General features: G+C 39.3%; 2 protein-coding genes and 1 long non-coding RNA gene across 4 annotated transcripts in view; 1 reads left to right on the top strand and 2 right to left on the bottom strand.

Annotated features, from left to right (window-relative positions):
* Nucleotides 1-15,330, bottom strand: part of ITGA1 (integrin subunit alpha 1) — a 152,864-nt gene extending 137,534 nt beyond the window's left edge. Inside the window, exon 1 of one of the 2 annotated variants that reach the window (XM_032471957.1) lies at nt 15,199-15,330. In XM_032471957.1, the coding sequence (XP_032327848.1) occupies nt 15,199-15,259 (61 nt within the window). In that variant the 5' untranslated portion in view covers nt 15,260-15,330. The remainder of the gene's footprint in view (nt 1-15,198) is intronic. The other variant, XM_006185916.3, reaches the window with a different exon arrangement.
* On the bottom strand, nt 1,003-8,226 carry PELO (pelota mRNA surveillance and ribosome rescue factor). The gene is made up of 2 exons (XM_032471977.1): nt 2,736-8,226; nt 1,003-2,467 (listed from the first exon to the last, which is right to left on the bottom strand). Exons 1-2 carry the CDS (start codon nt 3,459-3,461, stop codon nt 2,036-2,038), a joined length of 1,158 nt encoding a protein of 385 aa, XP_032327868.1. The 5' UTR covers nt 3,462-8,226; the 3' UTR covers nt 1,003-2,035.
* The window catches only part of LOC116660989, a 191,935-nt gene continuing 176,380 nt past the window's right edge, over nt 4,303-19,857 (top strand). The window contains exons 1-2 of the long non-coding RNA XR_004316733.1: nt 4,303-4,422; nt 5,079-5,126. This is a non-coding gene — a long non-coding RNA (uncharacterized LOC116660989). The remainder of the gene's footprint in view (nt 4,423-5,078; nt 5,127-19,857) is intronic.

Genomic DNA, 19,857 nt, shown 5'->3' with positions numbered 1-19,857 from the left:
TCTCTGTGGCTGGCAACCCTAGCCAGAGCCTGACTAGCACAAGGAGCATAAGCTATTGTCCGTGTTTATTAGCTTTTATTATGCACAGAAGTTAACTGGAGATGTTAAAATACAGATGCAATTCTCTAGGTCTAGGGTCTAGCCCTGGATTCTAGTCTCTAACAAGCTCTCAGTGGATGCTGCCAGTCCATGGACCACACTTTTGAATAGCAAGGTGGGAATCAAGGTTCCCAGCCTTGACGCCTGTTGGAATTATGTTAGCTTAAAAAAACAGCAAAAGCATTTCTAGGGGTACAAGGTTATTTAGTCCGGGATCCAGTCAGGGTGCTGAGTTTTAAAAGCTCCCAAGGTGAGGCTAACAGACAGCTAAATTTGAGCCTTAAAATTTATTGGTTAGATGTATCTGAAGGTTTGATTTCCCCTAGTTTCTATTACTGTAGATAACAGAGCTAGGGACAGCCAGGACTGCACAGATGGTGAGCAGTAGATGCTGCAAATCTCCAAAATTTTACTGAAGATATGATGCATTATCAATCAGGTTCTAACATTGAGAATCTTAGTGACTTCATCTCCTACTGAATTATTTAGTAACATACTTTTAATATCTTAAAGTTAAATATTCATGAAATTACAATGAAATGACAATCTAAATTCTTTTGATTAGGAAGTAGATATATAAAAATTGGTTTTAAAGTATATGGGAGTGTCTACCCCTAATTACTGATTTAAAAAGTTCAAATTAGTTAGGAAGTTTATAAAAAACAATCCCCAAATCTGGCACTTATACCAGGAGAAAGGCCCAGACACAGAAAGACCAAGTAAAAGTTTACCTAGTTTCCTTATTTGAAGCAGGCACCATTGATCTGGAGTTACAAACTGAATTATCCTCTTTCTCATAAGGACTTTCCTAATTATTTTGCTAAGTTGAGTTTTGCAAAAGGTCAAGATGCAATTACATTTCAAAGCCCCCACCCTAACTCCTAGAAATGCACAATAAAAATATCTAAGAAAAATATTTTAATATCTCAGGTATTTGCAGAAATTCCCTAATTATAGTAAAGAGTTGAAGTACAAGTCAACTGCCCCATATTAATGATGTGACCTAACACTTTCTAAACAGGCATTCTCACCCATGAAATAGGCTGTAGAGAAAATTCGTTAAGAATGTAAAAGTACACACAAATACAAGACATTAAGTATAACTATGATAAGGCAAAAAATGAATACATAAGTAGTATGACGGTGCAAAGAACTTGAGTCCAGAATGGGGAACCACTTCCAAGTTTGTCACTAGTTAGCCACATGACAAGCAAATCACATACCTTAGCCTCATTTAAAAAATAAAGACCCCTCAAATAGATTATCTTAAGACTCCTTAGCAGGTCAGAGCTCTATGACCTAAAAATAACTGATTAGGTGCTCCTCTAAAGCAAACATAATTAATTCTAGGTTTAACAAGTATTTTAAGAAAAACGCATTTTAAACTTGTCTTCAAAAAAGTCTTCTAATTATTTAGCTATCTTTTAAAACAGCAGGTAAATTTAAAAATAAAGAATAAATGGAATGTGGGAGAAATTGGTAGAAAAGGGATCATGAAAAAATCCAGTGTAAGAACATCAGGCAGAATTTAACAAACAATCAGAGCTGAAGATAATGAGATATTAAAAATCTTTTCCTAAGGAATACTACTTCAAAGCATGCAGTATGGGATTTTACGACCTATCCGAAAGTACACTGGCAATCTTATTAAACATACAAAATGTTTCTAAGTACTGCAAATAATTCATAATTCCCATATAAAATTATCCCAATAAAGATGATAATACATGGAAATTATTGGAGATTATTTCCTTTTATTGTCTAGCTTGAATACAAGTCCTGCCAACCACAAAACACCTAGTGACCAAATACATGAGAAATCCCTGTAAGAATCACAAAGTGCCACCCACCCTTGCAGCTTTCTGTCACAAAGCAGCTGAGAAAATGTAACACTGACAAGTGAGATACAGGTTATCTCAATTTTAAGTTCCAATCATTAATCTTCTTCAGAACTGGAATCATCCTCTTGGTCAGAGAGTTCAGGGACAGGGAAACGGAGAATGGCAGCTATTCCAGTCAATTGGCTGAGCTGTTCCCCTGACACATGAAGACTAGAGAATATCCTAACAGTGCCTGCATTCTCTTTCACACTGTCCACCAGCCGCACATACCGGCTCCGTGTGGCTACATCCTGGTGCCTGAAGAGCTCATCGCTGATGAGCAATGTGTCAATTGCCATGGCCTCACTGGCCTTCTCCACCTGCTTGAGTCCATAAAAAGCTCGGTCAGGTTCATGTTGTAACATTTTATAGAAGTCATCCAAGGCTTTTACTTCCCCAGCAGCTTTAGTGTCTGAAAGGCGGCTAGCTACAGTAGGGTCACAGAGAGCCTCTTTCAGGGAGTACTTGTGTCCAGAGGAGGCATGTACCTAGAATCACAATTATAAAAGTTAGACAAAAGAATCTCTTAGGGCACCCATTAATCAGCCCACAGTGACCTCAAGTCAAAAGCACCGATAAGGCTTCATTTGTTTAAAGATTTAAAAGAAGCTTACTATATAAATTTGCTACGTATTTTAACAGTTCTCTTTTCATTTCGTTATCTCACTTACAATCCCAGTCAATTTAAAACTTTCGGAGCAGTTTACACAAATCCCTCTGCCCATTCTTAATTATCCCTGGGTAAGACTGTTTTACCTGAAGGAATTTGGACCGGTTTTCCAGGAGCACTTTGTTGTCGGTCTTCACTGCTTGCTGGAACATGTAGTCGCAGAACTGCTCCCTCACAAATCCTGGGCTGGCCACCAGGACGCACTTTACAACATCGAAGTGTATGTGGCGCTGGATAGCCTGGACCACCTGTTCATAGAACCGCTCCAAGGCCCGGTCGTGCTGGGAGCAGTTGCCTTTCCGTTTTCTAGGGATGTTCACTTCCACCTTGGCCCGAGTGAGGGTCATGCTGGGAGTGACTAAGCAGATATGGGCGAGGCCTTCCTGCATGACCACGGCCGCCACATCGGCGCTCCAGGCTGGGTCACAGGCCTGCTCGATGCGCTCCAGAACCACACTGTCCCACTGTTTCTTGGCCAGGGTGAACTGGCGGTTAGGCTCCAGCTCGATGGTGTGATAAGCCCCCATCTTGACATACTCATTCTCTTGGATGTTGGTCCCCTTGACCCGCAGCTGACAGGCTTGAGAGTCGAAGTCGATGGCCTCCACGCAGAGAGTGAGGGTAGTGCGGACCCGGTTGCTCCCTACGCTGCCCGTGGAGGACTCGGTCTGGACTTTGCGGATAGTGGAGGCACGCAAGCTATCGCCCACCTGCACTAGGTTGTAAGTGTGCCACATGTCCTCAGGTTCCTCCGGAACCAGAGTCACCTGGCCCGCGTTGTCCTTCTCGATGTCCTTTCTCACGAGCTTCATGATCTCGGCAGGGGCTCACAGCCAGAACAAGAAGCACAGACAGGGTCCCCACCGGGAAAGGAATAGGGAGGGGAAAGGAAGTCTAGGCCGGGAAGGGGGCGGGGTCCGGTTCCCACGGGCACTTTCCTGGCGGGAAGGAAACACTCTATACCCGACTCAAGCGGCCAGGGGGAGCACTTACTCTAGCCCTTCCTTTTCGTGGTCTCCGGGCGCGCCGCGCCAAACCGGCGCGAGAGACAACGCAGCGAACACCTTCCACGCCGCGGTTCCAGCCGCCGGCAAGGACCGAAAGGCTGACGCAATGAGGGCGCATGCGCCGCCCGCGTCCGGCCGCGCGGCGTACGTTTTACGACCCCAGGAGGGAGGCGGGGCCGCAGCGTGCGCGTGCGCAGGCGCACTAAGCCGGGAGGTGTTTCCAGAAGAAGAAACCGCCTAAAGAAAGTGCACGGAATCCTTAGTAGCGAATTTTATTTTAATGCTCAACGTGGACTTCCTAAGTTTTCTCTTCCACCCCTGTTTGTTTGTGAAGAATCTGGGGAGTTTGTGAGTGCAAATACATGTATTTTTCACCTGAGTGCAGTTAGTTGCCTCTCTACCCGTTCTCCCTCTGGATAAATCCAATTTCAAAACTGGAAAAAATACTAGAAAAGTAAAACGAACTCTCAAAGGTGCAGACTTGTCCTCAAGGTCCAACTGTGCTCCGCTTTGCTCCTGCCTTATCCGCACAGAGACGCTACACACCTATTGGAGCCGGTTTGTCCAGAAGCTGTTTCTTAAGAGCGACTGGTGACGCTGGGTCTGGGCTCTGAGCAACGTGCCCAGCTGTTTCTGTGCTTAGTTACCCAAGTCTGCACGGTCTGATTAACCCAAATTTTAGAACACTGATCCCAGAGAGGGAAGAAACCATCTGTGGAATTTACCCCTGGGTGGACCTGACGTCCTGAGAGTTCCAGAATCCAAGGTTGGCAGTCTCAGCTTTGGGCAGCGCGGTAGCCTGTGAAGTGTTTAGGGTGGGGATTGGGTCGCAGTAGTTTAGAAAACAGGATCTTTACTGTCAAAGCTGAGCTGAGAGCTGAGGATAGGGGAATTGGGGAAGAACTAATCTACTGTGACCAATCCCTACAGAATAGCTACGGAACTGATTTAAAAGAAAATTCTTAAGTCACTTAACATTTTGTGGGGAAGGGGAGACAGGGGAGTTTGAGAAGTGGGGATTGCCTCTTAAAAGGATCAGTGAATAGAGAAAGGCCACCCAAGTTTTCTTGAGAGTTAAGATGGGTTGGAGGGCAGAGGACACAAATCTCATTCTCCTTCCTGTCTTCCTCTCTGTGGCACTGAAGGGGAAGTTTACCACCCCGAACTAGTGGAGACAGGGATGAAAGGGAGCAATCTGACTTTGGCACAAGTCTTGGTACTCGTCTCAACTTCCTCAGAGATTGTCAGGGGACACAAAGTTCTCCTCCATAGCTCTAGAGCAAGTTAAAACTGTTATTTTTTGGCCTCTCCTCTTCGCCCCCCCCCCCCTTACCTCCTTCCGCCCTTTTTCCTTCCCTACTTTCCTATCATACTGAGGAACTCACAAAGTTCCTAACTTAGACTCCCTTCTTCTATTTCCAGGAGAACCCGACAACTTTTCACTGAGCAAGGAACTGATCACACTAAAGTGTAAGTATGGCTTATGTCTCCAAAGGATGTGTATCTTTTTAAAAGGTGCTTGTTAACCTAGAAGAATTCTTAATTGGTAGAGGGAGGGAGTGTGTGTGTGTGTGTGTGTGTGTGTGTGACAGACAGAGACAGACAGACAAACAGGAGGCAGTGCTTTAAGATACTCTTTGATCACCTTTGTATGTACAGTATCACAGAATCACAGTGATAGGCACACAGTAGGATCTTAATAAATGTTAGGCTTTTATTCAAGAGCTATATTTATTGAATATTCACCAGGTACTTTCCTATGCTTTCTCATCCTTGCCTATAAGGTAAATATTTGTTATCCTCATTTTATAGATGAAAAAAAATGAATTATAGGGAAGTTAAGAAATGTATTCAAGATCATATAACTAGCATTCAAGTTCAGTCCTCCTTAACTCCACACTTTCTCTTTCCACTAATACAATTCTATATTATGGATGCTTGAAATCTCTGCAACCTTAGAATTTATGTGCTGTTACTCACTGCTGTTTCCTCTTAACTTTCACGTTAGGAAAGGCTCACAGTTTAGGAACCAACCTAGAGGATTTGAAAGGAAGGGTCCCTTGCTCTATTATTACTTAAAAAAAAATCCTTACGTTATTTTTAACATAGTTTTACTTCCACTCAGAGCCTGGGTCACCATTATAATTTGAGAAAGATCTAATAGTCTACTTTAGAAAAATACACACATATTTTTACATTGAAAACCTATGGGAAATCCATATTGACTGTTGAATTTGTGGTTCTTTTTTAATTATGAGGCAAACTGCTTTGGGCTGCTTTTTAAATACAAATGTCCTTCAGTGATTGAACATCCTATAAAATTTTTCACAGAATTACAATTTGATCTGAAACACCTGTAACAGAATTTTTTTTTTTTTTTTAGTAACTTGAGCTTCTTGTTGAATGAGCAGGTGTTTTTCTCCCAGACTTTGTGTTATAACTTAGTCTTTCTTTCTAGACCAGCCATTACACTTTTGAGTATTTGGGGTTCTCATTCCCTGTTAGCCAAAATTCAATTTCCCTGGCGTTCAGGGCTCCCATGACATGGCTTTACAAGCTTTATTTCCTACATACCCGCCCCCAACAGCTGCCTGTATTCCCCTGTGAGGGGAGTCTTTGTTCCCCATAAGTTTTGGCAACTTTCTTCTTTGCTGCCTCAGCTCATACTGTTCTCTCTTTTAAAAATGTCACTTTCTCTCACTCAAGTTTCTGTAAATCCTACTTATCTTTAAGGACGAACGAAAATGTTATCTCACATTTGAAGCCATGCATTATATTAATTGGAGTACATATCTTTTCTTTCTTATTGAACTCTGGGTGGATTCATCCTTGTATCCCTGTCCCATGAAAAGTCCTTTGCACCTACCAGACAGTCATTTATGAATGATAAGCTGAGTGGATCACATGTGAAATGTTGGCAACTATGTTTAATATTATTACAGATACTTCTTAAGACACTGATATTGTTATTAACTGTAGTTCACCTGACATACAAAGTAATTCCTCTTATTTTCAAACTTCTTTGGATATAGTAGTGATTTGATACGTAACAGTATAAGGTATTTTCAGTCTTTACTGAAATAAGCAAAATCATGAGGAAAAAACGCCACTATTTAGCTATGTTGTTGTAAATTCTACTTTCATATTTATTTATTGGCTCTTTGAAGGCTGAAGCCTTTATATCAGTAACTTTAATTATATCTACTTTTCCTATAATCTTTTATTTATATTTATCTCACCAGAAGAAAAAGAAGTCAGTGTTGTTCCTCCAAAAGTTTTCAATTTGTTGTTTTGATATACTTCTAGTGTCTGAAAAAGAGAATTGGACTAGAAGTCAAGTATCCTGGATTGCAATTCTTACCCTGTCAACTATTTTTCACTGTAATTTTTGGCACTACTCAGTCTCTTTGAAACTCAGTTTCTTCTACTTAAGAATTGAGGAAATTGAATTCAGCAGTTAAAATTGTTTTAATTGTAAGAATTACGCTGCAACAGTATTACAAAAAAATTAAACAATATCCATAATCTCACCCTGACACATTTATTTTCAGTTTTGAATTCAATTCTTCCTAAAGGCCCATTTTAATTTTAATGGTAAAGGATTGATAACTAAGTTTAATGCTTGCATGCCAAGAGTCAGCCGACTTGAGTTATGGTCTTTTCTAGCTAGATTTTAGCAACTTCGGATAAGTCCCCTAACTTCTATAAACCTGACCTTTTTCATTCTTTCATTCTTTTTTATTCTAAATTGTCAATAAGATTATTTGTCTGCCTGTCTCATTTGGAGATTATACTTCACAAATTGTAGAACTCTCTAAACATACAAGGTACTATTATAAATCTCTAAGAATGCCTGGATTGAAGTTAGAGATCTGGATCAGACAAAGGAAGGGGCAAGGGCTCACTTTAACATGATCATAATTATTCAGCCTTGGAAAAATAACGGGTTCAGTAGAGTTGACTGATACATGATCTGTTGGGTGCATTTATTTATACTGGTACCTCCTTTCCAGGGAAACCTTAGGTTAGTTCTGCTGCATGAAGTGGGGTGTGTGCCTCATGGTAAACTGGATCACAATCTTTCTTCCTGTTATAATAATATGTTAGAAATGGTTTGTGTGACAGTAGCAGGGATTATGAGCTCCCTTGTTTGAATATCCTGTGCTTAGCACAGTGACCCTTAAATAGTAGGGGCTGTGTAAATTTTCTTGTATTCATCTTGTATTTTTTGCAGACTTACTTTCCAACATCACAAACCTAATCTTTTCCTTTCTCTGCTTAGGGGGCTTCTTGAATCATTGCTTCTTTGCTTGTCTATTGCCTCTTTCAGACTCTGCGCTTCTTAAGGGCAGACACTACCTTTTATTTATCTTTGTGTTCCTGGAACACAGCACAATGACTGGTACATAATTGTAATTATGTGAAAGAATGAGTGGTCATTAGTTCTCCTGTAATTGAAAGTTTTTGACTTATCTGTTACTGACACCTTTTTTATTTTTAACTTTTTAAATTGAAGTATGGTTGATTTACAATGTTGTGTTAGTTTCTCGTGTACCGAAAAGTGATTCAGCTGTATATATATATAAATATATATAAATATAAATAAATAAATAAATACACACACACACACACACACACACACACACACACACACACACATGTATTTTTTCCGGAGTCTTTTCCATTATAGGCTATTACAAGATATTGAATATAGTTCCCTGTGCTATACAGTAGGACCTTGTTATTTATCTGTTTTATATATAGTAGTTTGTATCTGCTAATCCCAAACTCCTAATTTATCACTTCCTCCCCTTTATCCTTTGGTAACCATAAGTTTGTTTTCCATGTCTGTCTCACTGACATTTTAAAATGAGGAAATCACATTCTGTTTTATAATGTTACTAATGATTTAAAAAGAAGATTACTCTTAAGTTTTATAAACCTGTTTTAGTTTTTTGAGATATCCATGTGTGGATAAGAAAATGATTATTTTTTAAACACATGTTTATGAGAAAAGGTCTTTATAATGTTTTAAAATAATGTATAATAACAATTAGTTTTATTATGCATGTTTGGAAAGTGATCTTTATAAAATAAATAGCCAGAGCTCTGATTATGAATATCTAGTGGTAAATGCAATAGTTTATTTAGAGAGAATGGTGCTAACCTCAGATTGTACAAAAATGCTGTGATCAACACAAGCAAAGCTAGTGGACGACAGGGAGGATTATTCAGCTAATTCAGGCAAAAGGGGAGAGAGAAAGTTTTTGTTGTTGTTGTTTTTGTTTTTTTTAAAGGAAACTGCTGTACTCACTTGCTTACTATCTAAATTTCCTGTGATTAAAAATACTTACTTGCAGTTCTCACAAAACAATACAAAACCTCCTACCAAATAAACAAAATCTTATCAACAAAAGTGTGTGCATTCCTGTTGTATCTATCTCCATACAGTACAGGATCATTTTACCAAAAATATTACAATAAAATGTATAATTTTAAGGACTGGTCAATACCCATGTATTTTCAAATTGTAGTATTTGGCATACTAAAAAGTATATAGTTAATAAAGTAATTTTGAAAAATACATTGTAATTTGTATTGAGTATAGGATTTATGATAAAATGTGCAGACCATTCTTCTTAATCATTTGATGTTCTAATGTGATTTACGTGTCCTATTCAGATTTAAGAATTTGCATTTATTTCAGCAGATCTCAGATAATTCATACAAAAAAAGCATTTACTTTCACTCCTTTTAATATCTGAATTACAATTATTTTTAATTCAGATTTGTAACTTACTTTGTATATAGAGTTCTACTGTTTGGATAAAACGATATTAATGTTTCTGCACATGAAGTGAATTTTTAACATCAACCAGTGCATATATTTTAATCTCCTTTTAAGACTTAGTTGACTTTTTAATCTTCCCTTTTAATTACAGAAGACATTAGATACAAATTAGGTCCCTTCACATATACATAGCCCTAGCACTAACCACCAATATGACAGAATGTTAGAGCTTGTTAAAACTGGAGTTGATCTGTGAACTAGAACATTTTTTGATAACTTGATTGTCACCTTTCTCCTGAAGCTTCCTTTTAAAGGTAGAGTATTCTGAGAAAGCTCTGCTCTTGGGATCTGGTAAGGCTGCTGGTGCTAGGGGAGCAGTTATCCCCTGAATCAGATATAAACTTGGCTCTGGAAGAGAACTAGCGGGAAATGTTCATATCTTTGTTTCCAGAAGGAGTGTACTTGAAATCTTATGATGCAAAGAATACAAAGAAATGTGATAGAAAATTGCATGTAGGTATTTATTATAATTTTAAGATGTATATTTTCATCTCTTGAAACTAGGAGGCATCTAACAGTTTAGCAATTGTAATTGGATTGGCAGTACTTTTCTTTCTTAATAGTACATAAAATAATAGCACATTGAGCTGATGGTCTCTTTCATTCAGTTAGATATACATATGAATAGATAGAAATATTCTAGGTAGGGATGTAATTAAAAGAGACAATCTGACCCCTTAAGTATTTTATGAGTTTGTCTGTAGTCTGTTCTTTCGTGATTCATTCAATAACAAATTTTCAAGGACCTATTATTGTTAGATGGCAAGGGTAATAAACAGTCAAAGACCCTACTCTCACAGCATACAGCAAGCTGGAAAGACAGACAATTAGATGCTTAATTTTAATGTGTAGGATGTTACAGAAGCGAAAGTGCTAGAGGCATACATGTCTGTGGGGGAGGGGGTCTAATCTACGCCAGTGAGTTCTTGGAAATGACATTCATATGGGGACTTGAGCATCAGTAGCAGTATAACTGCTTATGCAAAGGCCCGGAGACTTCAGAGGAGCTGGCACAAGAGAGGAGCTGAAAGAAGCTCAGTAACCGTGAGGACAGGAATATATTCAGCTCATTTATATCAGTTGATACTTTACTTGCTTTGAGAGCGAATACAATTCTCCAGTCACAGACCACTCTGAATATTCTGACTTCAACATTGTGGCAGCAGTTCCAAATATCTTTCATCTCAACTTCTTAACATGAATTCAGATACACTATTGTGTACGTCATACAACAGAAGAACAGTGTAGATAAAGAATAGCCATTTTGATGCCTGCTTTTCTGAATATATTTTGAACATGAGCTCCTTTATTTTATGAAATACTTAAGGGGCATATTAAAATTCAGCAAGTTCTGAATCTGATGGGAAGTTTGTGGGATTGAATTGTTGGAACATAGGCAGAAGAGCATCCATCTAATGAAGTAAGATCAACAGTTGAAAGTTGTGGCCCAAGAGCTCATGCATCAAAATAGCATTATGACAGCAGAGAAGAAAAATAGGCAAACTAGTTTGGCATTTATATTTTATTGCTACTGTCATTGCCTATTTACTAAACAAACAAACAAATAAACAGAACTCCTATGAATTTATTGCTGCCTTTATAGACATCATAATGAATAAATATTTTCACTGTCTTTAGTAGTTCCTATCAATCTATTTTGTGCCATTGGAGGTCATTTCTTTGTTATGGTAAGTGGCTGACTGCCTTCCATATTCAGCCATCACCTCACTGGACTTCTTTTAGAAGAGGAAATCTTGCCTATTGAAAAAAAAATCACAAAAGGAGACTTCTGCTTGTAGGCTAACTAAAATGTTTCTAGGGAGGAGAGACATCTAACTTGATTAGGGGTAATTCTATACTTTTATTCTTAATAACCAGAGATAGTAGTCTTGTTTGAGTTGTAATTAATGTAGGGAGGAAAATCATCTAATTTCATGTATACCTAAAAGTCATGAAAATAACACACTCACTTCATCATAAATTATATCCTTATCAAAGTCTTTTAAACATTTATGCTTGGATTTAACATTTTGAGGGTTGAGCAAGAGGGAAATGGGCTTACATTTAGACAGCTTATATGTATTATTATTTCAGAGCATGAGAGATTTGAATTGAATACAGGCTTTGCCATTTACTAATTGTGTGGCTTTGGACAAATGAGCCTCTTAGGATTTTGGTTTCTTCATCTCTAAAATATGGATAATAGTTCCAGAAGTTTCCTTTTTTAAGATTAAAATGTAATATATGCAAAGTTCTTGGCACAGGTCCTCATACATAATACGTTCTCAAAAAAATATGTGCCTTTCAGCAATAAGTTGTGCTCGTTTTTCTCTGTTATTGTTTGTCTTGACCTTTGTCCCCTGGGAGTTTGAATTCTGCCATTTGAACTTGGCCAGTGGATGACTGGGCAAGGCATTAGCCTGTAGGAGGAAAAGGAGGGGTATTCATTTCCCCTGCTTTCTCCCTGCTGGGCTTCAACTTTGGCACTCACTGCATTCCTCGTCCTATGGCCACAGCTCCTGTCCAATGGCTCTCCTCCCATAGCCAGAGTTCACAGTCAAGCTGACACTGCTACCTTCTCAGGCCTGGAAATGATAATGGCTTTTCCCCTCATTGTTGCTTCAGGTGCTTTCTTCCCACTATTGCTTATTCTAGGTGTGGCACCATCTTTTGTCAATTCCTTTAAACGCTTCTGCAAACAGCCCCTTTATAGAGTTTTCTTCAGTTAAATCCTTTATATGTGCCACTAGTTTTTTTTTGCTGGTACTTTATTTGGACATGGAGAAGGGCATCTTTCTTGATGAATCCTTCTTAAATATTGGGGAAAGCTAATACAAGACCGTTCTGAATATAATGGGAAGTTTACCAGGATGGTTTATGAGTAGGTGGTGGTTGTGATGTAAACCCAGCTTTGAAGACTGGAGTGAGTTTGTTTAGATGGCAGGGGGTAGTAAGAAAGAAAGGTGCAGTGCTTTTCTAGAAGCACAAAACAAGATCATATGCACAGTAGCAAAATGAACATGAGGAGTATGGGGAATTAAGGAAATGTGACTGTCTATCATGGGCTATTCATGTTTAGAGGCAGAAATAATGGGCTTTCAAATAGGTTCATGTCCTAATCCCTAGAATCTATGGCAAAAGGGACTTGGCAGATTAGATTAAATTAAGGATCTTGAGATGGGGAAATTATACTAGGTAAACCCAGCATAATTAGGATTTTTTAATAGGAAGACAGAATTAGGGTCAGAGTCAGAGAAGAAGATGTGATGATAAAGCAGAATCACAGGGAAAAATTTGAAGGTGCTACTTTGCTGCTTCTGAAGATGCGGGATGGAGCTGCAAGCCAAGGAATGCAGGTGGCCTCTAGAAGCTGGAAAAAGCAAGGAAACTGATTCTCCCTTAGAGACTCCAGAAGAAATGTCTCCTCACTAATGTATTGATTTTAAGTAAATCAAGTAAGACTTCTAACTTATTTAACTGTAAGATAGTAAGTTTCTCTTGTTTTAAGCCAGTAAATCTGGCAGTGGCAGTTTGTTACAACAGCAGTAAGAAGGTGATACGGGGTAGTAGGAAATACAAGGTGCTGGATTAAGGCAGACCCTGAAAGGTCAGTTGAGAATTTTTGGATTTTATCTGAAAGACAGCAAAGAACCACCAAAGGTTGTGACTAAAGACTAAGATATAATGAAAATTACATTTTAGGAAGATGGATTAGAGGTTAGGTTCAGACTGAAGACAAGAAGAGCAGCTCTACAGTAGTGTGCATGGGTGGGTACGGTGATGAGACCCCAGATTAGTTGGGGACTTAAGGAAGCTGACAAAACGATGATTGACAGGGTAACCACTGATGGAAAGGAAGAAGTCAGATTTCATGTTCTTATGTGGTAAAATGGGCATAAATATAGCACATATGATTCTGAGATAATAACTTGTTAAATTATAAATTTCAATATGATTAAACAATACATGTGTACAGATATAAATATAAGTATATACACACACAAAAGAGAATTAAATATAACTTAGAAATATGTATGCACTATTTTCCTTTAAGTCCCTTCGTGGATTCAGCAAGGTTTATTACCCCCAACAGTTGCAGAAAACCCACAGTATGCAACTTGTGGCTGTTTTAGGTATGGGAAAAAAAAAGAGTAGCTGAACTTAAAAAAAAAGTATATATATGTGTGTGTGTATCTGAAATTGTAATTTGTTTACCTCTATCTTTTCAAGTTTCATTCTTGTCTTTTTAGAGCATATACAAACCTCATTTGATCATTTCTATGTTAGTGACTGCTTATTTGGTAAAAATGAAAAAAGTACAACTTGAGTAGTTAGTAAGCCATTCATATTTTGCACAACAACAACAAAAATATAAACAACCTAAAAAATTTGATTTGGAGAGGAGTCATAGTTCAAATATGTGTAAAGGGTAGTGATAGTGGCTGAGAAGTTCAAGTATTCACTGGCTGTAAAGCTGTTCAGAAGTTGCCACTGTTTGGATTATTGGACATTTCCTGAGTAGTAGAAAATATTTATACGAAAAGCAAATAGCTCATTAATTCTCTTTACACCACATCGCTTTGGGAAAAAATAACCCATTTCTAAGAGATCTTAATGAAAGTTAGCAATGCTTGGTCATCTAAGCCAGGCTAAACTGGCAGGATCACCCTTGTTTTTAATGATAAAATGCTAAATTAACTGGTACTAAAAAGCATGCCAGCAGTAAAGACACTGAATGACTGAATATTGATGATATGCTAAAGCCAATCATTAATTAAACTGTTACTCTTTCACACAAAGTTTCACCCCATCTGTCTTCTCTTTCTTTCACCCTTGCAACTTCCCCACCTCAGTCAGTAACTGGTGTAAAAAAAACAAAACAAAACAAAACAAAACAAAAAAAACAATCTGAGCAGGGGTTAATCATTTGAAAAACTCTTAGAAAAATGCTATGATTCAACATTTTTTTCTAAGTTGGATATAACTTTGCATCTTCATGTGTTTTTTAAGTCCCTCCTTAAAACATACCTATTTATGCACAAGTAACAATTCTGTATTTTGCATTTTAAAAATTAGTCTCTGTGATATTTACAAAGTAAGTGTAGACTATTCTTCAATTTCAAAATGTTCCTCCTCCTCTGTGCTAACACAGAAACATCATTTCGGGACAAGTGGAAATTTTGCATTTCATTCTTCCCTTTCCTCGTTCTGTAGCAGAAAATACTTTGAAAGTGAATAATGCCTACTCTTAAGCAACCTGAAAGTAGGAACTTTGCTTATAAATCAGGTTACTTCCCTCAATAAATAAATAAATAAATAGAGAGAAAGATAGATAGATAGATAGATAGGTAGATAGAGGGAAAAGCCATCCCAAAGTCCTAAAAATACTATATATTGCCAAAACAACTTTAATTTGAAAAGTCAATTCCGCCTTGTAAAGTTTTCGGCACTGCTGCCGCCTGCCATTGGGGTGGAGGGTTTGAAACGGCATGGAAAGTAATTCATCTCAAAACCCAAACGCGGAAACTGCTTTCGGTCCTCCCACCTGCCCAGACAGACTACCTGGAGCGCCCGAAATTGGGTCAGCGCTCCCGTCTCCCCTCTGGGCCGCTGCTCCGCGTGCCTCCCTCCCCACTTAAAGCCTCGAGCCCCGCGCGCAGGAGATGCTCAGAGAAAAGCAGGGTCGCTCACCGGTGAGGAGCCAGCAGCAGGCGACAGCGACCCCTGGGCTGGCGCGGCGTCGAGGGGCCATGGCCGGAGCGGCCGCGGCGCCCGAGGGACGCGCTGGATCGGAGGGAAGGACTCGGCAAAACCAAGCGCGGATCCGCGTAGCGCTGGGCCACTGCGACCTCCGCGAGTCTCCGTCGCCGGCCCGTCCGCCGCGGCGCCCGGGAGCTGCAGCAGAGTGATTTCCTGTGTTTTCGACCAGTGCCTCTAGGTTCGCTCCACAGTTTTCACATCCCAGACCGATTGCCACATCGCCCTACCCTTCGCGCTCTCGGGCTCTGAAATCTCACTGGCAGCCTCCCAGGCTCTGTCCGAGACATGGACAAATAAAGCCAGCTTCGCGGGTCCTTGTTTAGGCTAAAGTCCACGGGCTGCGAAGCAAACCTTAAAGGGACATCTGCCTTTCATTGCGAGGGTGATCCCGGCTCTCCGTGCCAACTCCCTAAGGTAGTAGGAAGGCGGGCGAGGGCTGGACCTTAGAGAGAGCGCCGCCAGTCCAGTGGCCCCGCCTTCGCACCCCTCGCTTCTCCCCAGGTCTGTGCAAGGAGGGCGCTTTCAAAGTGCCGGGCTCCTCGGCCCTTGAGGGGAGGCTGCTCTCCTGGGGTCCTGTTGCGCAGTAAGGAGCAGTCCGTCTGTCAGAGCGAGCAGGTCTGGTACCCTCCGTCCGTCTCCTGGGGACACTGAACTTGTCTGCCCAGTTCTCTCGCCCTAAAAGGGGGGTGGGAGCGCCCACCCCGACACGCCCCGCTGAGGGCTTGGCTTTCGCTTTTCGGAGGTTTGCTCCCTTTATGGTGGTTCGTGGTCAAAGGGAGGCTTTTCTTTGGGAAGACTATGGTAAGCTGGAGGAAAGGAGAAACAAGACGGGAAGAAAAAAGAAAGAGAGAAAGAGATAAAGCCAAGAGTGAAGCGGGAGGGAGAGGAAGGGAGGGAAAGTCTCCTTACAAATGGAATGTGTGTGGGCTATTTTGTTTAATCTGAATTAGGATGTTTGTACCCTGGAAATTGAATCTAATAAAGAACTTGGGACACTGTTTTATTTCTTCTTGCTGCAGACTTTTATAAGTTAGAAAGCGTGTTACTCCCTCCTTCCTCACTCCCACTACTCTAGGGAACTGAGAATTGGGAAGTTGAGTTGGCCAGCCAAAATGCTCCGCTCAGGTCCCTCGGGGACCCAGAAGAGAGGAAGCACTTAGAATTTTGCAGTGCTTCCCTTGTCTGGTGAGTTCTGCATCCTTTGAATCAAGAGCCATATCCACATGTTAGCTTCGCCAAGTACTTGCTATTTTTTTTTTTTTAAGCAGCTGTGTCTTAGTGGTTTTGAGAATTTCAAAGAAAGGGAAGGAGTGGACGAGTGGATGTGTGTTTAAAGGTGGTGGAAAGACTGAATTCTAGGCAACTCCATTCAATTCAATTGAACTAATTGTTTATCTGTCTCAGGACTGGGGTAGGCAGGACAAGAGTGCCACCCAAAGGAGGTCTTACTGCCTAGAACACCAGACAGGTGATATATATGGTACAGAGAATCCAAGGGAAAGGTAAGGATAAGCCCACACAGATGATCACATAGATTGCCGAATAGAAGATTGCAGGGGCTAAAAGCTGTCTTCAAAGAAGACAAAATTGAAAAAATTTAACTAAGATCAGAAGTAGGCTGGGCAGAGGTGAGAGGTGGAAGGCCATCTGACCTCGGATGGGACCTATCAGCCAAAGAATTCCTCTTCTAATTTACAAATTTGAAGTGATCCACTACTTAGTAAATATATTAAAAATCCTGTTCCCCCTAGTTTCTAGCTCTCATATTTTAATTTTTTAGTTCTGTCTTCAAAATTGCTTAAATAAATCTCTAGAAAAATTGCATTGTGTTGGGTCACATTTCAATCCCACTAGACATTACATGGGCTCCCAGTTTGGCTTTCCCATCTCTCTTGCATCGTCATTAACTTGATATCATCAATCTGCTTCCTGCTGCTCCCCTTTCTGGGAAAGCTTTGCCACAGAATGCCTTTCCTGTGTGTATCTCATCTCCCTGTCTTTAGTTTCACTTATGTCTTACACTTCTCAGTATGACTCGAAGGGCTTTGCACAATAATCAATAAATGCTGATTAATTGATTTGTGCTTAGATATTTAAAAATCATAATAACTATTTTCTCAGATACATTTTTCCAAATTCCTGTTTTCAAAAACAGATAATAGTGTGCACATATATATGTGTGAATGTGTGTGCCTTTGTATGTGTATATACATATGCATATACATATATGGAATTATAGAAAATTACAATATATTGAATTTAAAAAATTTAAAGAAATTATAAAATTATATCTTAAGGTAGGATTAAATCATACTTATAAACGATCAAGGCTATTGTCACTGGGAACTTTACCTTTCTTTGTAGGGGTTAATACATACTTTGAATTTAAATATTTTTAAAACCTCCTCTGGAATTTACAAATTAGTGGTGATAACCACCACTACCAGTGCTGTGGTTGAAGTTAATTTTCATATGTGTTATGAATCTTACGGCAATATTTATTGATCTTCATGTCAAATCAATGCAGGTGTAAAGACTGAGAAAGCAGCTATTGTCGGAGAATTTAATTTAGAATAAGTGCTCATATTCTGAACGTCAACAAATCTAAACACAAATCAATATCAGGAAAGCTATTTTCTTAACCAGTTTTATCCTCACTGACATACCATTGAGTGAACAGAGGCTTAGAGAAGATAAAAACTGGGGTCACAAACTAGTAATTACATGAGGTCACCTGATGGCAGAAGGCTCTAGACCTTTTCTACTTTGAGACCTAATCTGATCAGAACTCTTTTAGAGTTTGGAAATACGAGTGAAAGTTAAGAGTACACTAAGAGGTTTGAGGGTGAACTGATTAAGAATCTGGGAAGTAGAGTCTATGAAATGAGGCAAGCATAATTGAGGTTACTGACCAAGAATCTCAAAAGGAGAAACAGATACTTCGTTCCAAAGTATTCCCTTTGGAGGTAATCTAATCTAGCGAGTGAAATCACGGTAGGTTCTAGAGTTAGACTGCTTCAAGTTCTGGGACCATGTGGTAGCTGTGTGATTTGGGAAGAATTATTTCATTTCTCTAAGTTTCAGTCTTCTCAGAAGGAAAATGGGGATGAAAATATTGCCTCTCTCTGAGGATTGTTGAGAAGATTGAATGAGACAAGCCTACAGAGCATTTAGCACAATGCCTGGATCAAAGTAAATACTTAATAGAAATGATTCATTCTTCTTCCCAGTAGTAGGAGAATTAGGATTAGATAGACAATGGAAACGTAGGGCAGGGCCTGTGTGTGGTGGACCCTATAGGAAGTGATGTAATTTGATGGCCATTGGAAGGGAATGGCTTCCCTTTTAATGTTTGGCTAAAAATATTTCCATCCACTTTATTATTGTTCCTAGAGTCCTGACCTTTAGAATATTTACTTTGGGTTAGGAATTATCTTGAAGATATCCCTATAAAATGGGTATACATTAAGACATCAGAACCCATTGTGGCATTAGCAAGAATTTGCTTTTCAAATTAGCTAGCTGTGAAAGAATTTTTTTCTTTTAACAAGAGAAGAAACATTTCACTAAGAGGTTGAGAATAAAAAGAGGGTCTAGAGTTCTGCTTCTGGTATATACCTGGGTTCTTTGACAGTAAGATCGTGGATTCTCAAACCATACGATAAATAAGGTATTTCTACCTGGTGGTGGTGTCAGTTTTACTCAATAACAAATAATTTTAAAACTGTTGTATGTTAAAATATCATTTTTATAAGAAAAATACAAATGATGTCTTTTGAAAAGTTAAATATGAGGTTCCAAATAAATTTTAAGGTAGCCTTCAAGTGTGCTTTCATCCTTTCTGCTTGACTCTGAGGATTAAGGGGTAGGTGGTATTGTCTAGAGCTGCTTCTGCTTTTACAGAGATTTCAGGATGATTCAGATATCTACATTTTACTATGTATGTATTCAGGGTCATGCACTCTAAGATAGTGACGCTAACTCACAGGACTAACCCATGTGGGCAGCTTAATCTAGTTCAATAATTTTTAAGTTCGTGCTGTGGATTGGACTCCAGGACTATGTTCTGCAGAGGCAAAAATGTGTAGGACAGTTGTTTTTCTACTGAAAATCTGCAGTTCATTAATTTCTTGCACTTGTAACTAGGAACAGAAAATAAGCAGTTGGGTCCTCAATTCTAAATCGTTTCTTTTTAAGCCTGTTATATTATGTAGTCTCTTGAAATTACTGTATTAGTTGTTGCTGCTTCAACTTGAAAGCCCACGATTGCTTCTTCTGTGACCAAAATTAAGTCATATTTGTTCTCACAATGATGTGGGGCTTGAACTTCACCACCAACCAACATTTTTTTCGGTTGTTGTTATTGTGTGATGTTCTTGTGTGAATGTTTTTTCACTTAAAATATAAAATAGGTGTTCCTATTTCCTGAATAAGTCTGTGCCAGAAACTTGGTCCAAAGACATTTGGGCAACTGGAGCTTATGAAAAAAGAATCTGACTTTAGAATCCTGGTGAGGGACAGTTCTTAACACTGTAGGAAACTTCTCAAAAACTTCTTGGCAGACTTCAACACAAGTGAGACAGTAAGGCT

Source organism: Camelus ferus, chromosome 3 (assembly GCF_009834535.1).
Source record: "Camelus ferus isolate YT-003-E chromosome 3, BCGSAC_Cfer_1.0, whole genome shotgun sequence".
Classification (NCBI taxonomy): Eukaryota; Metazoa; Chordata; class Mammalia; order Artiodactyla; family Camelidae; genus Camelus; species Camelus ferus.
The sequence above is the reverse complement of the archived record's forward strand: the minus strand, read 5'-3'. Positions and strand labels throughout refer to the sequence as shown.

Excerpts from the sequence above, each read along its gene's own strand:
- PELO (XM_032471977.1), bottom strand. The coding sequence starts at position 3,461 with ATGAAGCTCGTGAGAAAGGACATCGAGAAGGACAACGCGGGCCAGGTG. Across the intron at positions 2,468-2,735 it reads ACCGGTCCAAATTCCTTCAG|GTACATGCCTCCTCTGGACA; the intron begins GTAAAACAGTCT and ends TTGTGATTCTAG.